The 22,935-nt window shown below is 48.7% G+C and overlaps 1 protein-coding gene across 2 annotated transcripts in view; it reads right to left on the reverse strand.

Moving 5' to 3' along the window:
- ALS2 (alsin Rho guanine nucleotide exchange factor ALS2) overlaps positions 1 to 22,935 on the reverse strand; it is a 149,021-nt gene that overhangs the window by 98,670 nt on the left and 27,416 nt on the right. For both annotated transcript variants that reach the window (XM_083154087.1, XM_083154088.1), the window contains exons 4-8: positions 20,624 to 21,510; positions 14,550 to 14,907; positions 9,981 to 10,149; positions 7,317 to 7,413; positions 2,311 to 2,388 (exon numbers count right to left, since the gene is read on the reverse strand). In XM_083154087.1, the coding sequence (XP_083010213.1) occupies positions 2,311 to 2,388; positions 7,317 to 7,413; positions 9,981 to 10,149; positions 14,550 to 14,907; positions 20,624 to 21,510 (1,589 nt within the window). The remainder of the gene's footprint in view (positions 1 to 2,310; positions 2,389 to 7,316; positions 7,414 to 9,980; positions 10,150 to 14,549; positions 14,908 to 20,623; positions 21,511 to 22,935) is intronic.

Consider the following 22,935-nt stretch of genomic DNA (forward strand, 5'->3'; position numbering starts at 1 on the left):
GCTTGTCCATCAGGAATAGGGTGGTGTAGAACCCCTGACACCTCTGTTCCAGTGGAACTGGAACAATGACGTTCAAGTCCAAAAGAGAGCGGATAGAAAGCTGTAGTGCCTGCTACATCGCCGGATCCTTTGGGAGACCCGTTCGAAAAAAACGCTGAGGAGGGGGGAACCGGAATGTCAGGGCGTAGCACCTGGAGACCACCTCCCTGACCCAAGCATCCATCATGGTGTCCCACCACCCCGGCGCAAAGGACAGAAGATGGCCTTCCACCCTGGGATCCCCCAGGTAGGGGCTTGCCCCGTCAATCTGCAGGCTTGTCATTCTGCTTAGCCGCTGGCAGTCTGGTAGCCCAGGGTTGCTTGGTGCGGGGCTTGGTTGCCTTAGTGGCCGAGGGAAATCTAGAGGTAGGCTGACCTCTGACTTTGCCCTGGGGGTGAAAGGACCGAAATGTGGTCTTTTGTCGCGGGGGTGCTGCAGAGGGCAAGAATGCAGACTTAGACGCCGCCAATCTTTTCCAACTCGGGACCAAAGAGAGTATCTCCATGAAAAGGGAGAGCCTCTAACGCTTTCTTAGAATTGTTATCTGCGCACCAAGATCTTAGCCACAGAACACATCTAGCTGCAACCGTGGCGGCTGAGGCCAGAACTCCAGAATCCAGTGCGGGTGTGGTACAGGGGTTCGACAGTCGGGATCCCGACTGGCCAGACCCAGACAGCATGGCGAGCGCAACAAAGCCCCTTGCGCTCGCCTATTCTATTCTCCTCTATGGGGGTCGTGCACCCCCACGAGGGAAAACAGCCGACGGCCATTGGGAACCCGGCTGTCGATATTTTGACAGTTGGGATCCCGACGTCGGGTAAATGCCTGTTGGGATCCTGACTGTCGGGACCCCGTCCGTCACCCTCCAATGCAGCCTCCCCCAAATATATACTAGCCTTTTGTATGTTCTCAGCGTGAGCTAGCAGCGACCTACGACTAGTGCCGTCAGACAAACCCCTCTCCAGTTTGCCCGCCCACTCAGACACTGCTTTGGCAATCCATGCAGAGGCAAGGGTAGGACGCGTTATGGCCCCCACCTGCAAATAAGCAGTCTTCGAAGACAAAGAGTCCGGAATGGGCAGTACTGAGGTGTGAATTAGTCGTGCGACATGAGCATCCACCGGAGGAGGATTTTCCCACTTAGCCCTCTCCGAGGGAGGAACAGGATAAAACGTAGTAAGGCACTTGGAAAGCTGGAACCGTCTAGAAGGCTGAGACCATGCAGTCTCCAATAAATCCTCCATAGGGGCAGAAGGCAGGAACTGGGCCGATACCTTCTTAAGATGCTTAAAAAGCGGGGCCTTGCTTCTAGGGGCAGGAGCCTCATCCTCCATCTGAAGGACTGCTTTAACCTCCCGCACCAGTGACTCCACCTCCGTCGAAGACAAAGTGTCGTCGGCAACTGCGGATTCTGCATCAGAAGAGCCAGAATTCCCTCCTGAGATGGAATCCGAATCAGAATCATCAGCAGAAAGAGAAGCGGGGCTCCATTGCCTAGGCTGCCTCCTGGAATCCCCACCTGCCAGAGTAGCCGTCAACCCCTGCACAGACTGCGCAAAGGATTGCATCCAAGGGGGTTCTACATAAGAAGGAACCGCCCCAACACTGGCGCTGGCCGCTGCAATAGGGGGCAGGGGCAAAGGGGGTGCAGGTGGGGCTAACAAGCGGTCAACAAGCTGCATCATTACCTGTGTCAGCATCGAAGCCCAGGCTGGTTCCAGCTGGGAAGGACGCAATGACGGAGGATTTGCTTCATGCGGCGTAGAACATCTGGAACAGATATTCTCCACATCCTGCGGAGAGAGTATGTTCACACATACCCTACAGGTACACCTTGGCACCAAAGAAAAAACTGGTGACCCAGGGTCATGGGGCGGGGTATGGGGGAGAAGGGAGGCAGGGAGCATACTGGGTACATTTTTGTAACCCTTTGGTGCCCGCTCTGCTACCTCACCTCTCATACCCCAGCGTGAATTCCTGTGCCCCCTAGTGGACAAAGAGAAAAAGCAGTCAGTATTTACCCTGCACAGAAACTAAATAAATCACCCAAATCTCAATCTCTCTGCACAAGTTACATCTGCCCCACCTGCAGTGCACATGGTTTTGTCCATTTGAGAAGGAATTTGCCTTTGCGAGTGAACCAGAATAAAGGCCCAAGTCTCCAAGGGAGCAGCAATGATATTTCTCCATAACAATACACTATGTACAAGTAACACACTTCATATAAACTACTGTGCGTATCATCCACACACACTGCATTGCCACGTACCTGAGCAAGACGTGGCATCGTTGTTGGTGACTGCAGGTGGCCCAGCTGCCCACACATATTACTTCCCCAGGAATAAACCTGAAGAAAGAAAAAAAAAAAGATTTGAGCCGCTGCTACAAGTAATGCTGTGAAATCTATATATACGCCCAATAATATTAAGATCCAATGTGAATATTCAGTGGCTACAGACCAGGAACCTACAGTACTATACCACACATGGGCTCCTCATCAATTCATGGGACCCTATGTTGGAATGTCCGCTGCCCACATCCCAAGAAGTTGACTCTGGCCATATAATGTAATGTGTGTGTTGGGCCGGGATCTATAGAGAACAGAATAGCGGAGGGGACTTTAGTTCCATGGTTCCATCCTATTGCTGTAACCATCTCGGTCATTACCTCCACCTTCCTTCCCATCACAGCTGCCTGTAGGGGCTCTTAAAGGCTCAATCCCTTGCCCCATATACTTTTTCACACTAACAATCTAAAAGTTTCCTAAACCAGGTGCTCTTGGCAAACTCAGAGATGGGATGTCCATGCATGAGCACAGGTGGCTTATTATTTGATTACCCACCTGCTCTGAAGCATCAATGTCCTTAACTTTTGGTTCAAGGATTAGAAAGTAATAATTTTTATATATACAGCACTTTTTCTCCAACAGAACTCAATAAACATGAAGTTCAGGATAGGATGGGATTCTGTACAGTGGAAAAACTGGTCTAGAGTATAGGGGGGCATGTGCTTCAGGGGCATAGACAGAATTAGCTGACCAAGTGCTGCCCTTCTCAGTGGGAGGTGCACTGTCCAGTTCACTGCAATCCATAGAACTAGGAGTCCATGTACCAATCATTGATAGGCTGGGAGCATGCCATGCTGTGTCATCAGTGACTCACATATGTCACATCAAGAGAACCAGTTACTCCACTGCAGCTAGAAGACAGGACAACAACCCCAGCTACAGACCGCAGCTCCCACTGTGTGTATAAGGTAGGTGGCAGAGAGGGGATCACGGGCAGCAGAGAGGAACGGACAACACATCCTGCTACAGACCGCAGCTCCCACTGTGTGTATAAGGTAGGTGGCAGGGAGGGGATCACAGGCAGCATAGAGGAGAGAACAACAACCCCAGCTACAGACCATAGCTCCCACTGTGTGTATAAGGTAGGTGGCAGGGAGGGGATCACAGGCAGCATAGAGGAGAGGACAACAACCCCAGCTACAGACCATAGCTCCCACTGTGTGTATAAGGTAGGTGGCAGGGAGGGGATCACGGGCAGCATAGAGGAGAGGACAACAACCCCAGCTACAGACCGCAGCTCCCACTGTGTGTATACGGTAGGTGGCAGGCCAGAGAGCATGGGCAGCAGGGAGGACAGGACCACATACCCTGCTACAGACTGCAGCTCCCACTGTGTGTATAAGGTAGGTGGCAGAGTGGGCAGCAGAGAGCAGAGGACAGGACAACACTCCCTGCTACAGACCACAGCTCCCACTGTGTGTACAAGGTAGGTGGCGGGGAGTGGAGCATGGGCAGCAGAGAGGAGAGGACAACACACCCTGCTACAGACCACAGCTCCCACTGCGTGTATAAGGTAGGTGGCGAGGAGGGGAGCATGGGAGCAGGGAGGAGAGGACAACACACCCTGCTACAGACCACAGCTCCCACTGCGTGTATAAGGTAGGTGGCGAGGAGGGGAGCATGGGAGCAGGGAGGACAGGACAACACACCCTGCTACAGACTGCAGCTTCCACTGGGCCTTATTCTAGTTCACTCTTTCTGACCAAATCCTTCTTAGATGGACAAAACCATGTGCACTGCAGGTGGGGTAGATGTTACTTGTGCAGAGAGAATTAGATTTGGGTGGGGTTTTACTTCAAAGTGAGATTTATATTGCAGTGTAAAAATAAAGCAGCCAGTATTTACCCTGCACAGAAACAAAATAACTCACCCAAATCTAATTCTCTCTGCACATTTTACATCTGCCCCCCTGCAGTGCACATGGTTTTGTCCATCTAAGAAGGATTTTGTCACAAAGAGTGAACTAGTATAAGGCCCACTGTGTGTACAAGGGAGGAGAGGACAGGACCACACACCCTGCTACAGGCCGCAGCTCCCACTGTGTGTACAAGGTAGGTGGCGGGGACTGGAGTATGGGCAGCAGGGAGGAGAGGACAGGACCACACACCCTGCTACAGACCAAAGCTCCCACTGTGTGTATAAGGTAGGTGGCAGAGAGGGCAGCAGGGAGGAGAGGACAGGACCACACACTCTGCTACAGACCGCAGCTCCCACTGTGTGTATAAGGTAGGTGGCAGAGAGGGTAGCATGGGCAGCAGGGAGAAGAGGACAGGACCACACACCCTGCTACAGACCGCAGCTCCTACTGTGTGTATAAGGTAGGTGGCAGAGAGGGGAGTATGGGCAGCAGGGAGGAGAGGACAGGACCACACATCCTGCTACAGACCACAGCTCCCACTGTGTGTATAAGGTAGGTGGCAGAGAGGGCAGCATGGGCAGCAGGGAGGAGAGGACAGTACCACACACCCTGCTACAGACCGCAGCTCCCACTGTGTGTATAAGGTAGGTGGCGGAGAGGGCAGCAGGAAGGAGAGGACAGGACCACACACCCTGCTACAGACCGCAGCTCCCACTGTGTGTATAAGGTAGGTGGCAGAGAGGGGAGCATGGGCAGCAGGGAGGAGAGGACATGACCACACATCCTGCTACAGACCACAGCTCCCACTGTGTGTATAAGGTAGGTGGCAGAGAGGGCAGCAGGGAGGAGAGGACAGGACAACACATCCTGCTACAGAACACAGCTCCCACTGTGTGTATAAGGTAGGTGGGAGAGAGGGCAGCATGGAGGAGAGGACAGGACCACACACCCTGCTACAGACCGCAGCTCCCACTGTGAGTATAAGGTAGGTGGCAGAGAGGGCAGCAGGGAGGAGAGGACAGGACAACACATCCTGCTACAGACCACAGCTCCCACTGTGTGTATAAGATAGGTGGCAGAGAGGGGAGCATGGGCAGCAGGGAGGAGAGGACAGGACAACACATCCTGCTACAGACCACAGCTCCCACTGTGTGTATAAGGTAGGTGGGAGAGAGGGCAGCAGGGAGGAGAGGACAGGACAACACATCCTGCTACAGACCACAGCTCCCACTGTGTGTATAAGGTAGGTGGGAGAGAGGGCAGCAGGGAGGAGAGGACAGGACAACACATCCTGCTACAGACCACAGCTCCCACTGTGTGTATAAGGTAGGTGGCAGAGAGGGCAGCATGGGCAGCAGGGAGGAGAGGACAGGACCACATACCCTGCTACAGACCACAGCTCCCACTGTGTGTATAAGGTAGGTGGCAGAGAGGGCAGCAGGGAGGAGAGAACAGGACCAGTGTTCCCTCGACGAGTGTGCGCACAGACATTACAACAGAGCGCACAAAGCAGCAGTGGTCCATTTTTGCAGTTGTGGACTCCATTATTGTGTGTTTCACCCATTAACTACAGTGTGTGCTGTGTTTTGAATGTTCAAATGTTTAATATCATTTTGAAGTAAAGTTAACACTAATGCTGAACGTCATTTTCCAGTTATATATATATATATATATATATATATATATATATATATATGTGATGCACAAAAATGTAAATTTCCTTCCAAAGTTGCACAGCCAAAATCTTTAGCCTCACACAGCCTTCGTAAAATTAGAGGGAACATTGGACAGGACCACAAACCCTGCTACAGACCGCAGCTCCCACTGTGTGTATAAGGTAGGTGGCAGAGAGGGCAGCATGGGCAGCAGGGAGGAGAGGACAGGACCACACACCCTGCTACAGACCGCAGCTCCTACTGTGTGTATAAGGTAGGTGGCGGAGAGGGGAGTATGGGCAGCAGGGAGGAGAGGACAGGACCACACACCCTGCTACAGACCGCAGCTCCCGCTGTGTGTATAAGGTAGGTGACAGAGAGGGCAGCATGGGCAGCAGGGAGGAGAGGACAGGACCACACACCCTGCTACAGACCGCAGCTCCCACTGTGTGTATAAGGTAGGTGGCGGAGAGGGGAGCATGGGCAGCAGGGAAGAGAGGACAGGACCACACATCCTGCTACAGACTGCAGCTCCTACTGTGTGTATAAGAGAGGTGGCAGAGAGGGCAGCATGGGCAGGAAGGAGAGGTAGTACAGGTTGAGAATCCCTTATTCAAATAATTCCAAAAACCATTCATTCCAGAAAGTAAATTTTTTTTATGTGCCATTTTTTATATTTTTTTTTTACGATTTATCCCATGTAAAATTCCCGGGGATCTGCGTAAAATTCTGCCTCCGCTGTCCACACTAGTGTCCGCTCACTCAGCGCTTCCCGGACACTGCGGACTGCCCACCCCGCCACTGCACCCACAGCCCCCAGGCGATTCACGCAGCCCGGACCACACACTGCGCGGCCTGCCGCGACCCTGCACCCACAGCCACCGGGGAGGGGGAGAGGAGGAGGTAGGGGGGAAGATGCACCTCCCTACTGATATACAAACATGAAATGCATATTTCTATTTCCTTTAACTGGAGGACACTTCATTACTCATCGGGTTAGTGAGGGATAGAGGCGTCAGCACTTCATGAGTTAATATTTAGTGGCACATAAGCTCCTCAGCACAGTATTTAAAAGTATAGTTTAGGTCTAACTATACAGTAGTGGGTAGCACCCCCCAGACTAATTTTAGGGAAGATTATATCTCCCTAACTTTCGAAAATAACTAGGGGAAGAGGATCACGTCTAAGTGATATAAAAGTACTGGTGCGGGAATCTCTCTTTTTGTGTCCTCAGCACAGTAGCTTGGTATATTTGTTGGAACCCCCCCAGCTTTACCAGTAGCCCTTTCCGGGTATCAGCGGCCTCCTCCCCTTCCCTTCCCCTCCTCCTCCCAGCCCCACCCCCCCTTCTCCATCTCCTCCTCCAAATAAAGTAAATTGAAGCAAAAACAAGTATTCCATGAGTGCAATGTTACCTGCGCCCTGGCCGTAAGTGCAACAGAATGGTGACTGCCAGCTGCCAGTTGTACCACCTCTTTGCCATCCATGCTCCGGACACAAAGCGGCTGTAACCTATATAAAGAAATCAGTGAATACATGTTTTATTATGTTTAACCAAAAAGATTTTAATCATGATAAAGCTGAAATGTAAAATGTACTATGGGCAGTACGGACGGTGTAGTGGTTAGCATTACTGCCTCACAGTAAATAAATAAATAAATGAATGTACTAAATGATTGTAATACAGATTTGTCCTAATCCATCTACACCAGGAGTCCTCAAACTATTTTGATCTTGGACTCCATCATACAATATAAATAATTACAGGACCCCAGCAAGTTACTGCAGAAGGTCATCACATCATATGTGTAGTCAGCACTGACTGAGATTAGAAAAGTCAGCCTGATGGTCAGTAACATGGAGTCGCGACCCCATGCTGAGAAGGTCGGGAAGTTTGAGAACCTCTGATCTAGACCATAAATACACCACACAGCCGGCCAGATGCACGAAGCTTCAAAAGTGATAAAATAAAGAGTGATAAACAGCCAGCCAATCAGCTGTCACAGGCTGGGTTTGAAAAATGTCAGGTAGGAGTTGGTTGGCTGGTTGTTTATCACTCTCCATTTTATCACTTTTAAAGCTTAGTGCATCTGGCCCACAGTGAGATACCTCATACATCCAGCCTCAGTACACCATGCAGCATGATATACCTCATACATCCAGCCTCAGTACACCATGCAGCGTGTGATACCTCATACATCCAGCCTTAGTACACCATGCAGTGAGATATACCTCCTGCATCCAGCCTCAGTACACAGTGCACCGTGATATACCTCCTACATCCAGCCTCAGTACACTGTACAGCGAGATATACCTCCTGCATCCAGCCTCAGTACACAGTGCACCGTGAGATACCTCATACATCCAGCCTCAGTACACCATGCAGCGTGATATACCTCATACATCCAGCCTCAGTACACCATGCAGCGTGATATACCTCATACATCCAGCCTCAGTACACCATGCAGCGTGATATACCTCATACATCCAGCCTCAGTACACCATGCAGCGTGATATACCTCATACATCCAGCCTCAGTACACCATGCAGCGTGATATACCTCATACATCCAGCCTCAGTACACCGTGCAGCGTGATATACCTCATACATCCAGCCTCAGTACATCGTGCAGCTTGATATACCTCATATATACAGCCTCAGTACACCGTGCAGCGTAATATACCTCATACATCCAGCCTCAGTACACCATGCAGCGTGATATACCTCATACATCTAGCCTCAGTACACCGTGCAGCGTGATATACCTCATACATCTAGCCTCAGTACACCGTGCACCGTGAGATACCTCATACATCCAGCCTCAGTACACCATGCAGCGTGATATACCTCATACACCCAGCCTCAGTACACCATGCAGCGTGATATACCTCATACACCCAGCCTCAGTACACCGTGCAGCGTGATATATCTCATACATCCAGCCTCAGTACACCATGCAGCGTGATATACCTCATACACCCAGCCTCAGTACACCATGCAGCGTGATATACCTCATACATCCAGCCTCAGTACACCATGCAGCGTGATATACCTCATACACCCAGCCTCAGTACACCATGCAGCGTGATATACCTCATACACCCAGCCTCAGTACACCATGCAGCGTGATATACCTCATACATCCAGCCTCAGTACACCGTGCAGTGTGATATACCTCATACATCCAGCCTCAGTACACCATGCAGCGTGATATACCTCATACATCCAGCCTCAGTACACCATGCAGCGTGACATACCTCATACATCCAGCCTCAGTACACCATGCAGCGTGATATACCTCATACATCCAGCCTCAGTACACCATGCAGCGTGATATACCTCATACATCCAGCCTCAGTACACCGTGCAGTGTGATATACCTCATACATCCAGCCTCAGTACACCATGCAGCGTGATATACCTCATACATCCAGCCTCAGTACACCATGCAGCGTGATATACCTCATACATCCAGCCTCAGTACACCATGCAGCGTGATATTCCTCATACATCCAGCCTCAGTACACCGTGCAGTGTGATATACCTCATACATCCAGCCTCAGTACACCATGCAGCGTAATATACCTCATACATCCAGCCTCAGTACACCCTGCAGTGTGATATACCTCATACATCCAGCCTCAGTACACCGTGCAGCGTAATATACCTCATACATCCAGCCTCAGTACACCATGCAGCGTGATATACCTCATACATCCAGCCTCAGTACACCATGCAGCGTGATATTCCTCATACATCCAGCCTCAGTACACCGTGCAGAGTAATATACCGGAGTTGACTATGATGCATCAGGAGACTGGGCTGACTAATTGGATATTTGACACATGCTGTATATGTACCAAAAAACTTAGTATGGAACAAATCTGCCTCTTAGGACTTCATATACAGATTAAACAACCCAGTTACACAAAGATATACAAGTCTTGCATACGAAACAAACAGCATGGTCCCCTGGTGCTGTCACATCATGTTGTGTCTCAGACTCACATTAGAGCAGTGTCTCCCAGGACTGGACTGCAGCACACCTGTTGGTGCCAAATGATAAGAGGACTGCTTACCTCGGCAAGACATCGCCATGCCCCAGTTGTCCCTCTTTTCCTCGTCCCCAACTCCAAACTTCAGTCCTTAAGCATGGCAGCAATACATCAGCCTCTCCGCTGTTTGTGGGTGTCAGGGCCACAGTTCTCATCCGCGCCCTCCCAGCCTTCCTCAGGAGTCTTGGAGACACTACAAACAAAATACGCACAATTCATACATTATAAAGTATGGAGAGGCCAGCTCTTACCTCACGCTCTGGATAACAGTAAGGCATATGCGGGGTACACACCAGGACGATTGGTTTTGCACTTGCGCTGCTGGGTCTAGATATATACTTATTTATTTTATTTATTTATTTGCAGTTTCTTATATAGCGCACCAGATTCCGTTCCTTTGTGAACCACGCTGAACAAAAGGACACCTGGGCACGTTTTAAATATCACAATTACATTTTTATATATAAAAAATATACATTAAAAGGTTTTTACATACACACAAAAAAATTATATATGAAATAAAAAAGGCAGATACCATATAATTATTTATAGCTTCTCATATGAGAAATAGCTTGTCAGTAGTAGTAAAACAGGCTGACAAAGGGGGTGGGGTGGTATTGATGGAAAGGACAGCATACCACTCTGAAGCATTCAGACAACTTAACGACTCACGTTATTACAAGCGCCTACCATCTAACCCCACCCCTCTTTACCAATCTCAGCTCAAGATGATCTTAGATAAAGCTGTATCTGAGAACGCAATATCCAGGGAGGAGTCACAATTCTTATTTCCTTTTCACCCGGTTACACCTACTTTCTATTTTTTTACCCAAAATTCACAAAGATCTCACTACACCTCCCGGGAGACCTCACATCTAACCTATCACATTTTGTTGATTTTCATCTTCAGAATTACGTCACTTCTCTTTCTTCTCATATTAAAGACACTTTACACATTTTGAATAAAACTCATGAGTTGCCCTGGACGGACGGGTGGGCTTTCCTAACCCTGGACGTCCAGGCACTCTATACAAATATACCACATGATTTGTGTATAAAAGCAATTAATCACTATCTTGATCATGACAATACAATAACACAAGTGAGAAAGCAATTTATTCTTGACTCCATCCACTTTATCCTCACTCACAATCACTTTATTTTTGAAGACACCCACTTTTTACAGCAGCTTGGAACGGCCATGGGGACCAGATTTGTGCCTAGTTTCGCAAACCTCTATATGGGCCGCCTCGAAGAACAACTTATATGGGGCGGTCCATATAGAGAGAATCTGGTCCTCTATGGCCGTTTCATTGATGATCAATTTATTATTTGGAGAGGGGGGCACGATTCAGCACTGGATTTTGTTAATTTTCTTAATTTAAACTCTTACAACCAGTTTAGTTTCACATCAATTAACTTCCTGGATATTGCCTTCTCAATTCACAATCAAAATGGTGATTTCCAATAATTAAATACATTAAATCTATCTAGCACAAATAACTATCTACATTATGACAGCGGTCACTATAGACCATGGATTTCTAATATTCCTAAAAACCAATTACTAAGGATTCGCAGAAACTGCACACTTGACAGTGACTTTAAACTAGTCTGATTCTATGCTTGGTCACTTTAGGAGACGAGGCTACCCTGAACCTCTTCTCCAGGAGGCCTCCCATATAGCAGAAACCACTGCAAGAAATAACCTACTAATATCTAAAACGACAATACAAGAGTCCATAGATCTGAATCAAAATCCTCCTCTGTTTATATCAAAGTTCAATACCAAATCTGCAGATATCAAAAAGATTATTCTGAAAAACTCTGAGATCCTCAAATACGATAAAATTCTTCCAACTGTAGGTTTGAAACCCAGAATAATTTTTAAAAGGAATAGAAATATTAAAGATCATATTTCTCCCAGCCTCTTACCTAACCATTTGATATTAAAATTTTTATTAATTGTGATACAGAATACGGTGTCTACATTCTTGAATGCCCGTGTCGACTGCAGTACGTCGGGATAACAACTCGCAGTATAAAGACCCGATTCAGAGAACATCGTAATAATATCCTGAAAAAAGCGGTTAATCATAGCATTCCACGCCATTTCTCTGAACATCATAGTGGAGACCCAAGTGGCCTCACAGTTATGGGCATAGACCATATCACCAATACTAAAAGAGGGGGGGATCGGTTTAGGAAACTGTATAGATGAATCCTCCTGGATTTTTAAACTTGATACTCTCAGCCCCCTAGGTCTGAATGAAGCCCTGGATCTTACTTGTATGGACTAACTCTCCATGATCTTTAGATTAAAAATAACTCCTCTGTTTCTTCTTATACATAGCTTTTCTTTTCCCTTATATATTTATTCTTCCTTCTTTCATTAGGTTTATTATCCCTCCTTAAATCCCTCTAACAATTCAGCATAGTTATGCTACAAAGAATATGGGACCACTGTGTTCGGGCTGGGGAGACCGGCTTCTACCCAAGGTACTTGGGGCTTCCATGATGCCTTGGGTTTGCAGTCGCCACTTTCCACACCCCCCACACACTGACCCGATCAGTATAGTTATCTGCTAATGGACTTACATGACTGCTTAACCTTACAAGAAATAATGATATAGTAAAACCATATGTTGATTTCTCTATTTTTCTCTGTCCTCTCTCGTCTTTTACAGTATATACATTAAGACTCCAGAGTCTAATGTCAATTTTTACCAATATATTATTATATTTCTGCTAATAAATAAAAAAAAATCATGGATTGCAATTAATCATTAATGAATGTAAACTCTGATATATAGGTCTTTGAAATGACCATTGATTAACATTTTCTCGAATAATCAACTAATTAATTAAATCTACCCTAACTTTGATTAGAATTAGATATAATACCCTAAATGTTCTCTCTCTTATTTACGACTTTGTTTTCAATATGTCAGTATTAAATGAACCTTGATCTATAGAAGATTCCATCTAAAAAACAAACCTGAATGCTAAATAACAAGTCTCTAGCTGAACCTAATTATATGATTCTTCTCTGTAAAAAGGTTTTTAAAACCATATGCTCACAAGATTCCACCATTTGAATGGCTGTTATTATATGTTACTCGTATTGTAGCTTACGGTTATGTTTTTTGACACCGGGCACACTTGTTGTTAATGTCACATGGCTATTAAGTACATTAATTGACAATTAAGTAGTAATGCAGATGCCTTTAAATAGCATAGAGGTGGACGTGTAGTAATCGTCTTGAAAAAGTTCCCGGTTGCCTAGGGAACAAAACGCGTCGACGTCACTTCCACCCCCGAGCCAACCCACTCCTGATGTCACGATCCTTTGCATACGGAGCCGGCTTATCGGACTGACTGCCGCTGCTCGTTCTGGAGCCCACCTCAGTGCTTACAGCCACCAGCATCAGCAAGCCCATCTCACGGCTTATCCACCTGCCGTATCCCACAGGAGAATCAACCCACGGACGCCAGCACATCACGTGCACCGGGTCGAGCCACCGTGTCATTGGGCTCCCCGTCCCTCCACAATCAACCATCAAGGAGGGTAAGCATAATACAAGGAGACTCTGCGCTACCTGACTCTTATCATCTGGCGTTACACGCGCTAACAGGCTACATGCATCTTGCTCCTAACATCTCTAACAAATTGCTCTGGCTTGCACCTTCTCCCAATTCTTCTAACCCACTGCCCCCCGCTACTAACATCTTGGCTGATGCATTGATTTCTCAGTGCTCCTGAAATCCATTTCATATTTGCTAATACGTGACCCGATTGGAGCTGGCTATTATTTCATTCAAGTGCTATTTCTCATATGAGAAGCTATAAATAATTATATGGTATCTGCCTTTTTTATTTCATATATATAAAAATGTTTTGTCTATGTGTATGTAAAAACCTTTTAATGTATATTTTTTATATATAAAAATTTAATTGTGATATTTAAAATGTGCCCAGGTGTCCTTTTGTTCAGCGTGGTTCACAAAGTATCTATCTAGACCCAGCAGCGCAAGTGCAAAACCAATCGTTCTTGCAATTTCTGAGTGGGTCACAAGCAGACTCACTTGCACCTGCTGCAGCTGCTAACCTAGAGAAATCCGATTACTTGTGATTTACATCTGTTTTGAAAACTTAATTCATTCCATTAAGTGCCAGGTTCTGTGGACTGCGGAGGACCCCTAGGAGTCTCTCCTACGCCTACAGATTTCTCTCTTTTTTTTTTTACACACCAGGACGACCCGCTCACTATGCACATCGTGAGCGGGTCATCAGTGTTTCTTCCAACCCGCTCACGATGTGCACCGTGAGCGGGTCCGATCCGATGGCGACCCGCACCCGGGAGTATGGTCGTTTCCAGACCCTACCTGCTGCAGGTAGGATCTGAATAACGACCGACCCGCGGGACCGCGCATCGGATCGGTATCGGTCTACACCAGAACAGAAAAGGGCCTAATCACCACACAATCTACATCCAATCAGTCAGAATTGGATCTAGATTGATGGGATCAGACCCTTGTCGTCCTGGTGTGTATCCAGCATTAGTCACTTGGACCGTGCTGGATGTAGATTACCTTGGGAAAGAAGTCCTGGCAGGGAGAGTCTTCTGCTCCCAGCATCCGCTTCCTCCTCTCGTATATCCACCAGACTGGAACTTTTCTTGCCCTGCATAGACTCCAGCTTCACTTGTTCTTCTCGGATGTCCCTCAGTCCTTCATGTGCCACAGGGCCGACAGCAATCGGACCTCCTGCATCATTCACAGAGCCAGAATAAAAGTTCATCACTTTCTTGAGTGACAAAGCTCCTGCTTCACACGTAGCCGTGACTCGGAAACTGACGGCTGATGCGCAGGATACCACCAGGCTGTTGAGAGCGGATGCTGGAGTAGCGGAGGTGCTTAGAAAGCAGTCACTGAGCTCTTGGAGCCTTTGCTGTTGGTTCATGATACAACAAAACATATTGTGTTCATACACATAGTACCGTACATGTTATTGCCCACTGCCCTGGGGCTGGGGGCCCAGCTGAGCGGCATACTACGTATTGGGGGGCCCAGCTGAGCAGCAACAAAACCCTGCTGGTAAATTGGATTCTTACTCCTAGCATCCGTGCATAGTGATTTTTTTTCTGCTGTAACAAAACCCTGCTGGTAAATTGGATAGTGAAAAACTTACATTTGTATTTGTGTAGTCTGTATTTGGGCAGGAAAGGACATTGTATTAGTGGGGGGTGTATTGGACTTTCCCTTATCACAGTTAGCAGGAAACCTTTTGCTGTGGGTGGCATATCTCCCAACTTTGGCAGCTCAGCAGGCGGGACGCTGTTGCTGCGCGCCGAAATTTTCGAGGGGTGTGACCTAATTTGGGGGCGTGGCCTATACCGCGAGGCCACGCCCCCATTTTGCCGCTATGGGGGCATGACCCAGAGGCTCTGTGAGCCTCTAGCCATGCCCTCAGCCCCCTGGCTGCGGGAATAGACGCTGTGCGCATGCGCACAGCGTTTATTCCCCGCTGCTTAGCAGCTGACAGGGGGGACTCCCAACAGCCCCCCCACACCGCGGGACACTGCCGCCCGCGGGTGGGACAGCGGGACAGGCCCTGATAATCGGGACTGTCCCGCTAAAATCGGGACTGTTGGGAGGTATGGGGTGGGGCTATCAATTAAGGGCCAGACATAGGTCTGAGATATTTAATCTGAATCTGGACAGCTGGTTGCCATGTGCGGCTGTGTTGTTAAGTGTGTAATGTAAAGTGTGAGGAAATATTAATAAGAATATTGGAGATATCCCGGAGATAAACAGGAGAGGACAGGAGGACACCCATCTACCTTCTAATATTACCCAAACATACTGCTATCAACATACAGTACAACAGTGAGCTAAGGACTTCTCCACCTCCAACACATTCTAGTGTTTAGAAGTGCCGCTAAGAATTATGAAAGAATTATAATTATAAATGAATATATATTGGCAATTAATTCACTATGTTTTATAACTGTATCCTTTTCTTTGTTCTATCTTTAACCAGCACTATGATATTTATGTATTAGAATCATGTAATTTTTATCACCGTATTGGCTTTCAGATTTTCCATTTAAATCACGTTTATAGGTTTTTTAGTCAATATCCCCGTATGGGATATATATTTAATCAATTCACTGGGCATTTAAATAGGATTTGAGTATAGGTATTACTAGAGCACAGAATGAGCATTTAGATGCTCCAAGTCAACACGATCATGCACGTTAATAATATAACAGGTTCAGATATCACGTTTTTAATTGCAGTTCCTTTGCACACCTTCGTATTATTCCCTTTTTTTTTTTAATTTTTTTTTTTCTCCCTCTATTTTTCATCACAGTGTAGCTTTTGTTAATTATGGCGAGACGTGAGCGGCTAGGGCAAAAACGGAATAAATCATTGGAAGTGCAGCTGATTTTAGGAATATTGGGGTTGTTTTTTGTTTTTTTCTCTGCTTTTTTTTTTTTTTTTTCCTTTTCCCCTCGGCGAGGGCTGTTGAAGGGTCGTGACCGGCCAAGCATGTTGTTGTTTTGTATATTTGTCTTTTGTATATTTGTCTTGTAAAATTTTTCTTGCAAATTAAAAATAAAAACGCAAATAAAAAAAAAATAAAAAAAAAAAAAGGGCCAGACATAGGTCTGAGATATTTAATCTGAATCTGGACAGCTGGTTGCCATGTGCGGCTGTGTTGTTAAGTGTGTAATGTAAAGTGTGAGGAAATATTAATAAGAATATTGGAGATATCCCGGAGATAAACAGGAGAGGACAGGAGGACACCCATCTACCTTCTAATATTACCCAAACATACTGCTATCAACATACAGTACAACAGTGAGCTAAGGACTTCTCCACCTCCAACACATTCTGAATGTACAGCCTGGACAGCCCTCACTGAGCTCCCTGCCTGCAGGTCTGTAACACCTATGCTCACACTGAATGCACAGCCTGGACGGCCCTCACTGAGCTACCTGCCTGCAGGTCTGTAACACCTATGCTCACACTGAATGCACAGCCTGGACGGCCCTCACTGAGCTCCCTGCCTGCAGGTCTGTAACACCTATGCTCACACTGAATGCACAGCCTGGACGGCCCTCACTGAGCTCCCTGCCAGCAGGTCTGTAACACCTATGCTCACACTGAATGTACAGCCTGGACGGCCCTCACCGAGCTCCCTGCCTGCAGGTCTGTAACACCTATGCTCACACTGAATGCACAGCCTGGACGGCACTCACTGAGCTCCTTGCCTGCAGGTCTGTAACACCTATGCTCACACTGAATGCACAGCCTGGACGGCCCTCACCGAGCTCCCTGCCTGCAGGTCTCTAACACCGATGCTCACACTGAATGCACAGCCTGGACGGCCCTCACTGAGCTACCTACCTGCAGGTCTCTAAAGGTGCTCATACACTGTACAATTATTGTATACAATATCACATCTCATCTCATTGATCACACAGGTTTTGCAATGCAATGAGATGAGATCTAGTACAAAAAGTATGTGCTGCGCATACTTTTTGTACCAGATCTCATCTCATCTCATTGCAAAACCTTGTATACAATAATTGTGCCGTGTATGGGCATAGCCAGTACTTTCTGTTCACCATAATATCACAAGTCATATTTCTCTGAATCCATTTCAGTGTGCCGGAATCCACATCAGTTCTCTGTGCAATGTATATGTCCATCTACACCTGCTTCTCACACTACTTACCCTAACTCTGCATTTATTTTTCTTTACTCTATTTTGACACTATCTTTCTGAACTACACGGTTGTACCCCATGGTTCCTCCATCCTGTGCTATACAACTATTCACTCGGCATGCTTTCTGCCCCCTAGCAGGGTGTGTTGTGACCAGGGCTGCCGAGAGGGAGGGGGAGCGGGTACAGTTTACCAGGGCCCGGGCCTGTCCAAACACACACGCTTTTTATTAAATTATTTAGCCGGCGGTTGGTGCACGGCGGGGTGACCATGCGCCAGTTCTGAGGAAGCGCAGGGTCAGCTAGCAGTTGCGTGACATCAGTGCAGCCGCAGGGTCAGCTAGCGGCGGCAGTGCTGCGTGACATCAGTGCAGCCGCAGGGTCAGCTAGCGGCGGTGGCGGTGCTGCGTGACATCAGTGCAGCCGCAGGGTCAGCTAGCGGCGGCGGTGCTGCGTGACATCAGTGCAGCCGCAGGGTCAGCTAGCGGCGGCGGTGCTGCAGCTGCGTGACATCAGTGCAGCCAGCAGTCAGTCCACCCATCTGCGGCTATGAACTCTGAGTGCGGAGCTCTGCAGACATGAGTCTCTGTGTCTGCAGCTGCAGCAGCCAGCTCCTGAACCGGATGCCTGTAGGGAAGTGGAGGAGCTCATGGAGGCTGTGTCCCGATCACTGTGGGTGACAATTATCAGGCAAACAGCGGCAGCCCGAGCCTCCTCACCTTATGGCAGGACAGCGGGTCCCACCTGGCGGCTGCACAGTGGATGTAACTCCGCTCCCCACCCTCCCTTCTTATCGCCCAGTGGCTCCCCACCCATCACTATATCCCTGGGGGGATTCCCTCTGATGGAAACTGATGGCTGCCCCTGGGATGTGGACCTCCACTCCCACCATCCCCACCTGACAGCACGCCACATCCCTCTTCCTACCCACCGGGGCAGACCTCCATACCCCTCTCCCCACCCACCAGCCGCAAAACAGGCTTCCCTCCACAACCCTCTTCCCACTCACCAGGGTGGACCTCCATACCCCTCTCCCCACCTGCAGAGCTTTCGTCCTTCTGCCCCACACTCCTTACCCATCCAGCTAGAGAGGCAGGCCCTGCGCACTCCTCTCCCCACCCACCAGGGTGAACCTCTATTCCCCTCTATGTTGCCCACCGCACAAAGGGCCCTCCTCCTGCTGTGGTCCCGAATCTACTCCCTCTTGCTGCCCACAGCGGGATCCCCGCCAGGTAAGATGATCCGCACTGGTCTCTGTTGTGCCCATATGTGGCGTGGGGTGGCCCAGCTCTCCTACCTGTCCCTGTGGTCACTTTCTGTCTTTATATTCCTGCTGTCTATGTCCCCGCTGTCCCTCTCCGTGTGCCCACCGTCACTATGTTCCTGCCCATCTCTGTTTCTTAGCTGTCCTTCTCCTTGTTGTCCCTCTCCGTCCCTGTCCCTATGTCTCTGCTGTCTTTCTCTGTCTGTCCCTGTTGTCACTCTCCCTGTCCCTCTGTCCTTGTTGTCGCTCTCCTTGACCCTGCTGTCACTCTCACTGTCCCGACCACAGCCTCCTTTGCACCGCCGCAAAAGCCAACCACAGCCTTCTCCACACCACCACCGACCACAGCCTCCTCCTCAACGTTGCTGCTGACCAGAGCCTCCACCTCCAAACCATCGCCATCGAACCCAGCCTCCTCTGCAAGGCCATCGCAGGATCACAGCCTAAGGTAAGGTCATCTTACCCTGCTGCCTGTATTTCCCTGTCGTCACTTAATCTGTCATCACTCTTTGTCCCTGATGTCACTCTGTCCATACTGTCACTCTCCTTGACTTTGTTTTTGCTGTCCCTCTACCTGTCTCTGCTGTCACTCTCTGTCCCAGCTGCATGGCATACTATGTATTGGAGGCCCAGCTGCAGGGCATATTATGTAATGGGGGCCCAGCTGCAGGGCATATTATGTAATGGGGGCCCAGCTGCGCGGCATACTATGTATTGGGGGCCCAGCTGCAGGGCATACTATGTATTGGGGGCCCAGCTGCAGGGCATACTATGTATTGGGGGCCCAGCTGCACGGCATACTATGTATTGGGGGCCCAGCTGCATGGCATACTATGTATTGGAGGCCCAGCTGCGTGGCATACTATGTATTGGAGGCCCAGCTGCGTGGCATACTATGTATTGGAGGCCCAGCTGCAGGGCATATTATGTAATGGGGGCCCAGCTGCGCGGCATACTATGTATTGGGGGCCCAGCTGCAGGGCATACTATGTATTGGGGGCCCAGCTGCAGGGCATACTATGTATTGGGGGCCCAGCTGCAGGGCATACTATGTATTGGGGGCCCAGCTGCAGGGCATACTATGTATTGGGGGCCCAGCTGCAGGGCATACTATGTATTGGGGGCCCAGCTGCAGGGCATACTATGTATTGGGGGCCCAGCTGCACGGCATACTATGTATTGGAGGCCCAGCTGCGCGGCATACTATGTATTGGAGGCCCAGCTGCGCGGCATACTATGTATTGGGGGTCCAGCTGCGCGGCATACTATGTATTGGGGGTCCAGCTGCGCGGCATACTATGTATTGGAGGCCCAGCTGCGTAACATACTATGTATTGGGGGCCCAGCTGCGTGACATACTATGTATTGGGGGCCCAGCTGCAGGGCATACTATGTGTTGGAGGCCCAGCTGCAGGGCATACTATGTGTTGGAGGCCCAGCTGCGTGACATACTATGTATTGGAGGCCCAGCTGTGCGGCATACTATGTATTGGAGGCCCAGCTGCTTGACATACTATGTATTGGAGGCCCAGCTGCAGGGCATACTATGTATTGGGGGCCCAGCTGCAGGGCATACTATGTTTTGGGGGCCCAGCTGCAGGGCATATTATGTATCGGGGGCCCAGCTGCAGGGCATACTATGTATTGGGGGCCCAGCTGCATTCTTACCTCTTCATGCTCTGGGAGAGATTCCTCTGCCGCTAGGTCGGGCTGTAAGAGGTTTCCACAGACAGGCTTGTTGGGGATCCCATCAGCTGCATTGCCACACATGCCAATCACATCAGTGCCAACCTCTGTGTCGGATTCCGACAGCTTTGCACTACAACTACTCTTCTGCTCCTCTGGCATCTCAGGCGAATAGGAATTCTGCTCCATTCTTGTAAAGGTATTCCTAGAGCTTAGAGAAGACGGACTAGTCCTATTGTAAGGCTGGGATTCTGCTAACATTACCCCAAGTGGGCAGCAGTGAGCATCAGAAATGATCACATGGTCTTCTTTCTCCGTCATGGTAATTAGCAGCTCTCTGCAATGATTGCACCTTTCTGGCACTGGCTTCAGCTCTTGGGGAAGAGGGCACTGCACTAGTGCCAGGCTGTGAAATGCCCCGCAGACTACCTGTAGAACAACCCGTCCTGCAAGATGTTCCACTTTCTGAGGTTTAGTCACAGGAAAGGTTGAAGTTAACAAGCCAAGCTGGCAACCACTGCCCCATGCCCAGATCTCCCTGCTGCCAGATAATGCCAGCGTGTGTTCTTCCCCACATGACAGCTGGATAACCGGCACCCACAGTGGCGGAATGTTCTCCTGGTCGGTTATAGTGATCGGAGTCGGTTCTGAGATGGATGGGTGGTCGGCAATGGCACATTGTCCAGCTGTGTTTTCCCCCCACATGTATACCATTCCATTGTCTGTTACAGCCCCGCTGTGATAACTTCCAGCGGAGACACATATTACACGCTGACCACTCAGTGCTTCCTCTAACACGGGAGCGTGGCAGGGGACGTCACGTGCACTCTCCCTCCATGGCTGCTGTCCACAGCTAAATACTTCTCCATCTACAAAAGAAGAACATATCACACTAAAGGGGTGTACATACGGGGAGATTTTGACTAATGGACAATTTTGACTAGGAAATTTGGACTAAGCAATTTTGGGAGAGATTTTGGCTAGATGCACTGGAGATTTTGACTAAGCGATTTTGTCTAAGCAATGTAGTCTATGATCTAGTCAAAATTGCCTTGTCTGCACAGTCAATCTATGCTAGACAATATTGACTAATGCTGGGTACACACTAGGACGAGCCACCGACCGCTGCCGACCGGCACAGAAAAGCCCCTGATGTGATCACACAACACAAACCACACACACACATCCACAACACGCCCCACACACACACAACACGCCCCACACAAACACCAACAACAAGCCACACACACACACACAACACAAACCACACACACACATCCACAACACGCCCCACTCACACACACACACACACACAACACAACCACAACACGCCCCACACAAACACCAACAACAAGCCACACACCCTCCCACAACACACACAATACGCCCCCCAAAACACGCCTCACACACACACACACAACACAAACCACACACACACACGCCCACAACACGCCCCACACACACACCACACACACATTCTAGCACCCGCTATCTTTGAAGACCCCTGCAGTTCCTCTTCCCTGCCTGGGGTGTCGCTGTCTGCTGTGTTGTTTGTAGCACAGGTCTGGTTTGCATATCAGTGCTGATATACAGACCACACTGTGCTAGAAGCACTGCAGCAGACAGCGACACCCCAGGCAGTGAAGAGGAACTGCAGGGGTCTTCAAAGTTAGCGGATGCTAGAATGAACACTACCCACAACACGCCCCACACACCCACAACACACCCCACACACACCCATAACACGCCTCACCCATAACATTTAGCGGTCACTAACACACCCTTGTCAGTCGCATAATGCTTTACATTTTCGTTACACGCCCGCCCCCTGACACACCCATTACATGTCACTAACACACTCCCATCAGTACTATGAGGAAGTCAGTAGGGGGTTTATGGAAATTTGTTGATGCAATACTGCTTGATTTCGCTAAAGCTTGTTTCATAAAAGGTCATACACAGTGTTTCATAAAAGATTATTAATGAAACTGGGTAATTTAGGGTTAGAAGATAAAATTTGCAATTGAATTAAAAACTGGTTTCACAATCAAGGACAGAGAGTGGTGGTAAATGGCATACATTCCAGCTGGGGTAAGGTCCAAAGTGGAGTTCAATATTGGGACCCACCTTGTGAGTAAAATTGCAATATTTAGGCACACACAAACCCACACATCAACATGCAAACAAACACACACACGCACACAAACTGAATATACCCCCCCCCCCCACACACACACACACACACACACACACACACACACAACCAGGATACACAGTAGTGAGGAATACAATAG

The sequence above is a fragment of the Crinia signifera genome, chromosome 7 (genome assembly GCF_055691185.1).
Source record: "Crinia signifera chromosome 7, ASM5569118v1, whole genome shotgun sequence".
Classification (NCBI taxonomy): Eukaryota; Metazoa; Chordata; class Amphibia; order Anura; family Myobatrachidae; genus Crinia; species Crinia signifera.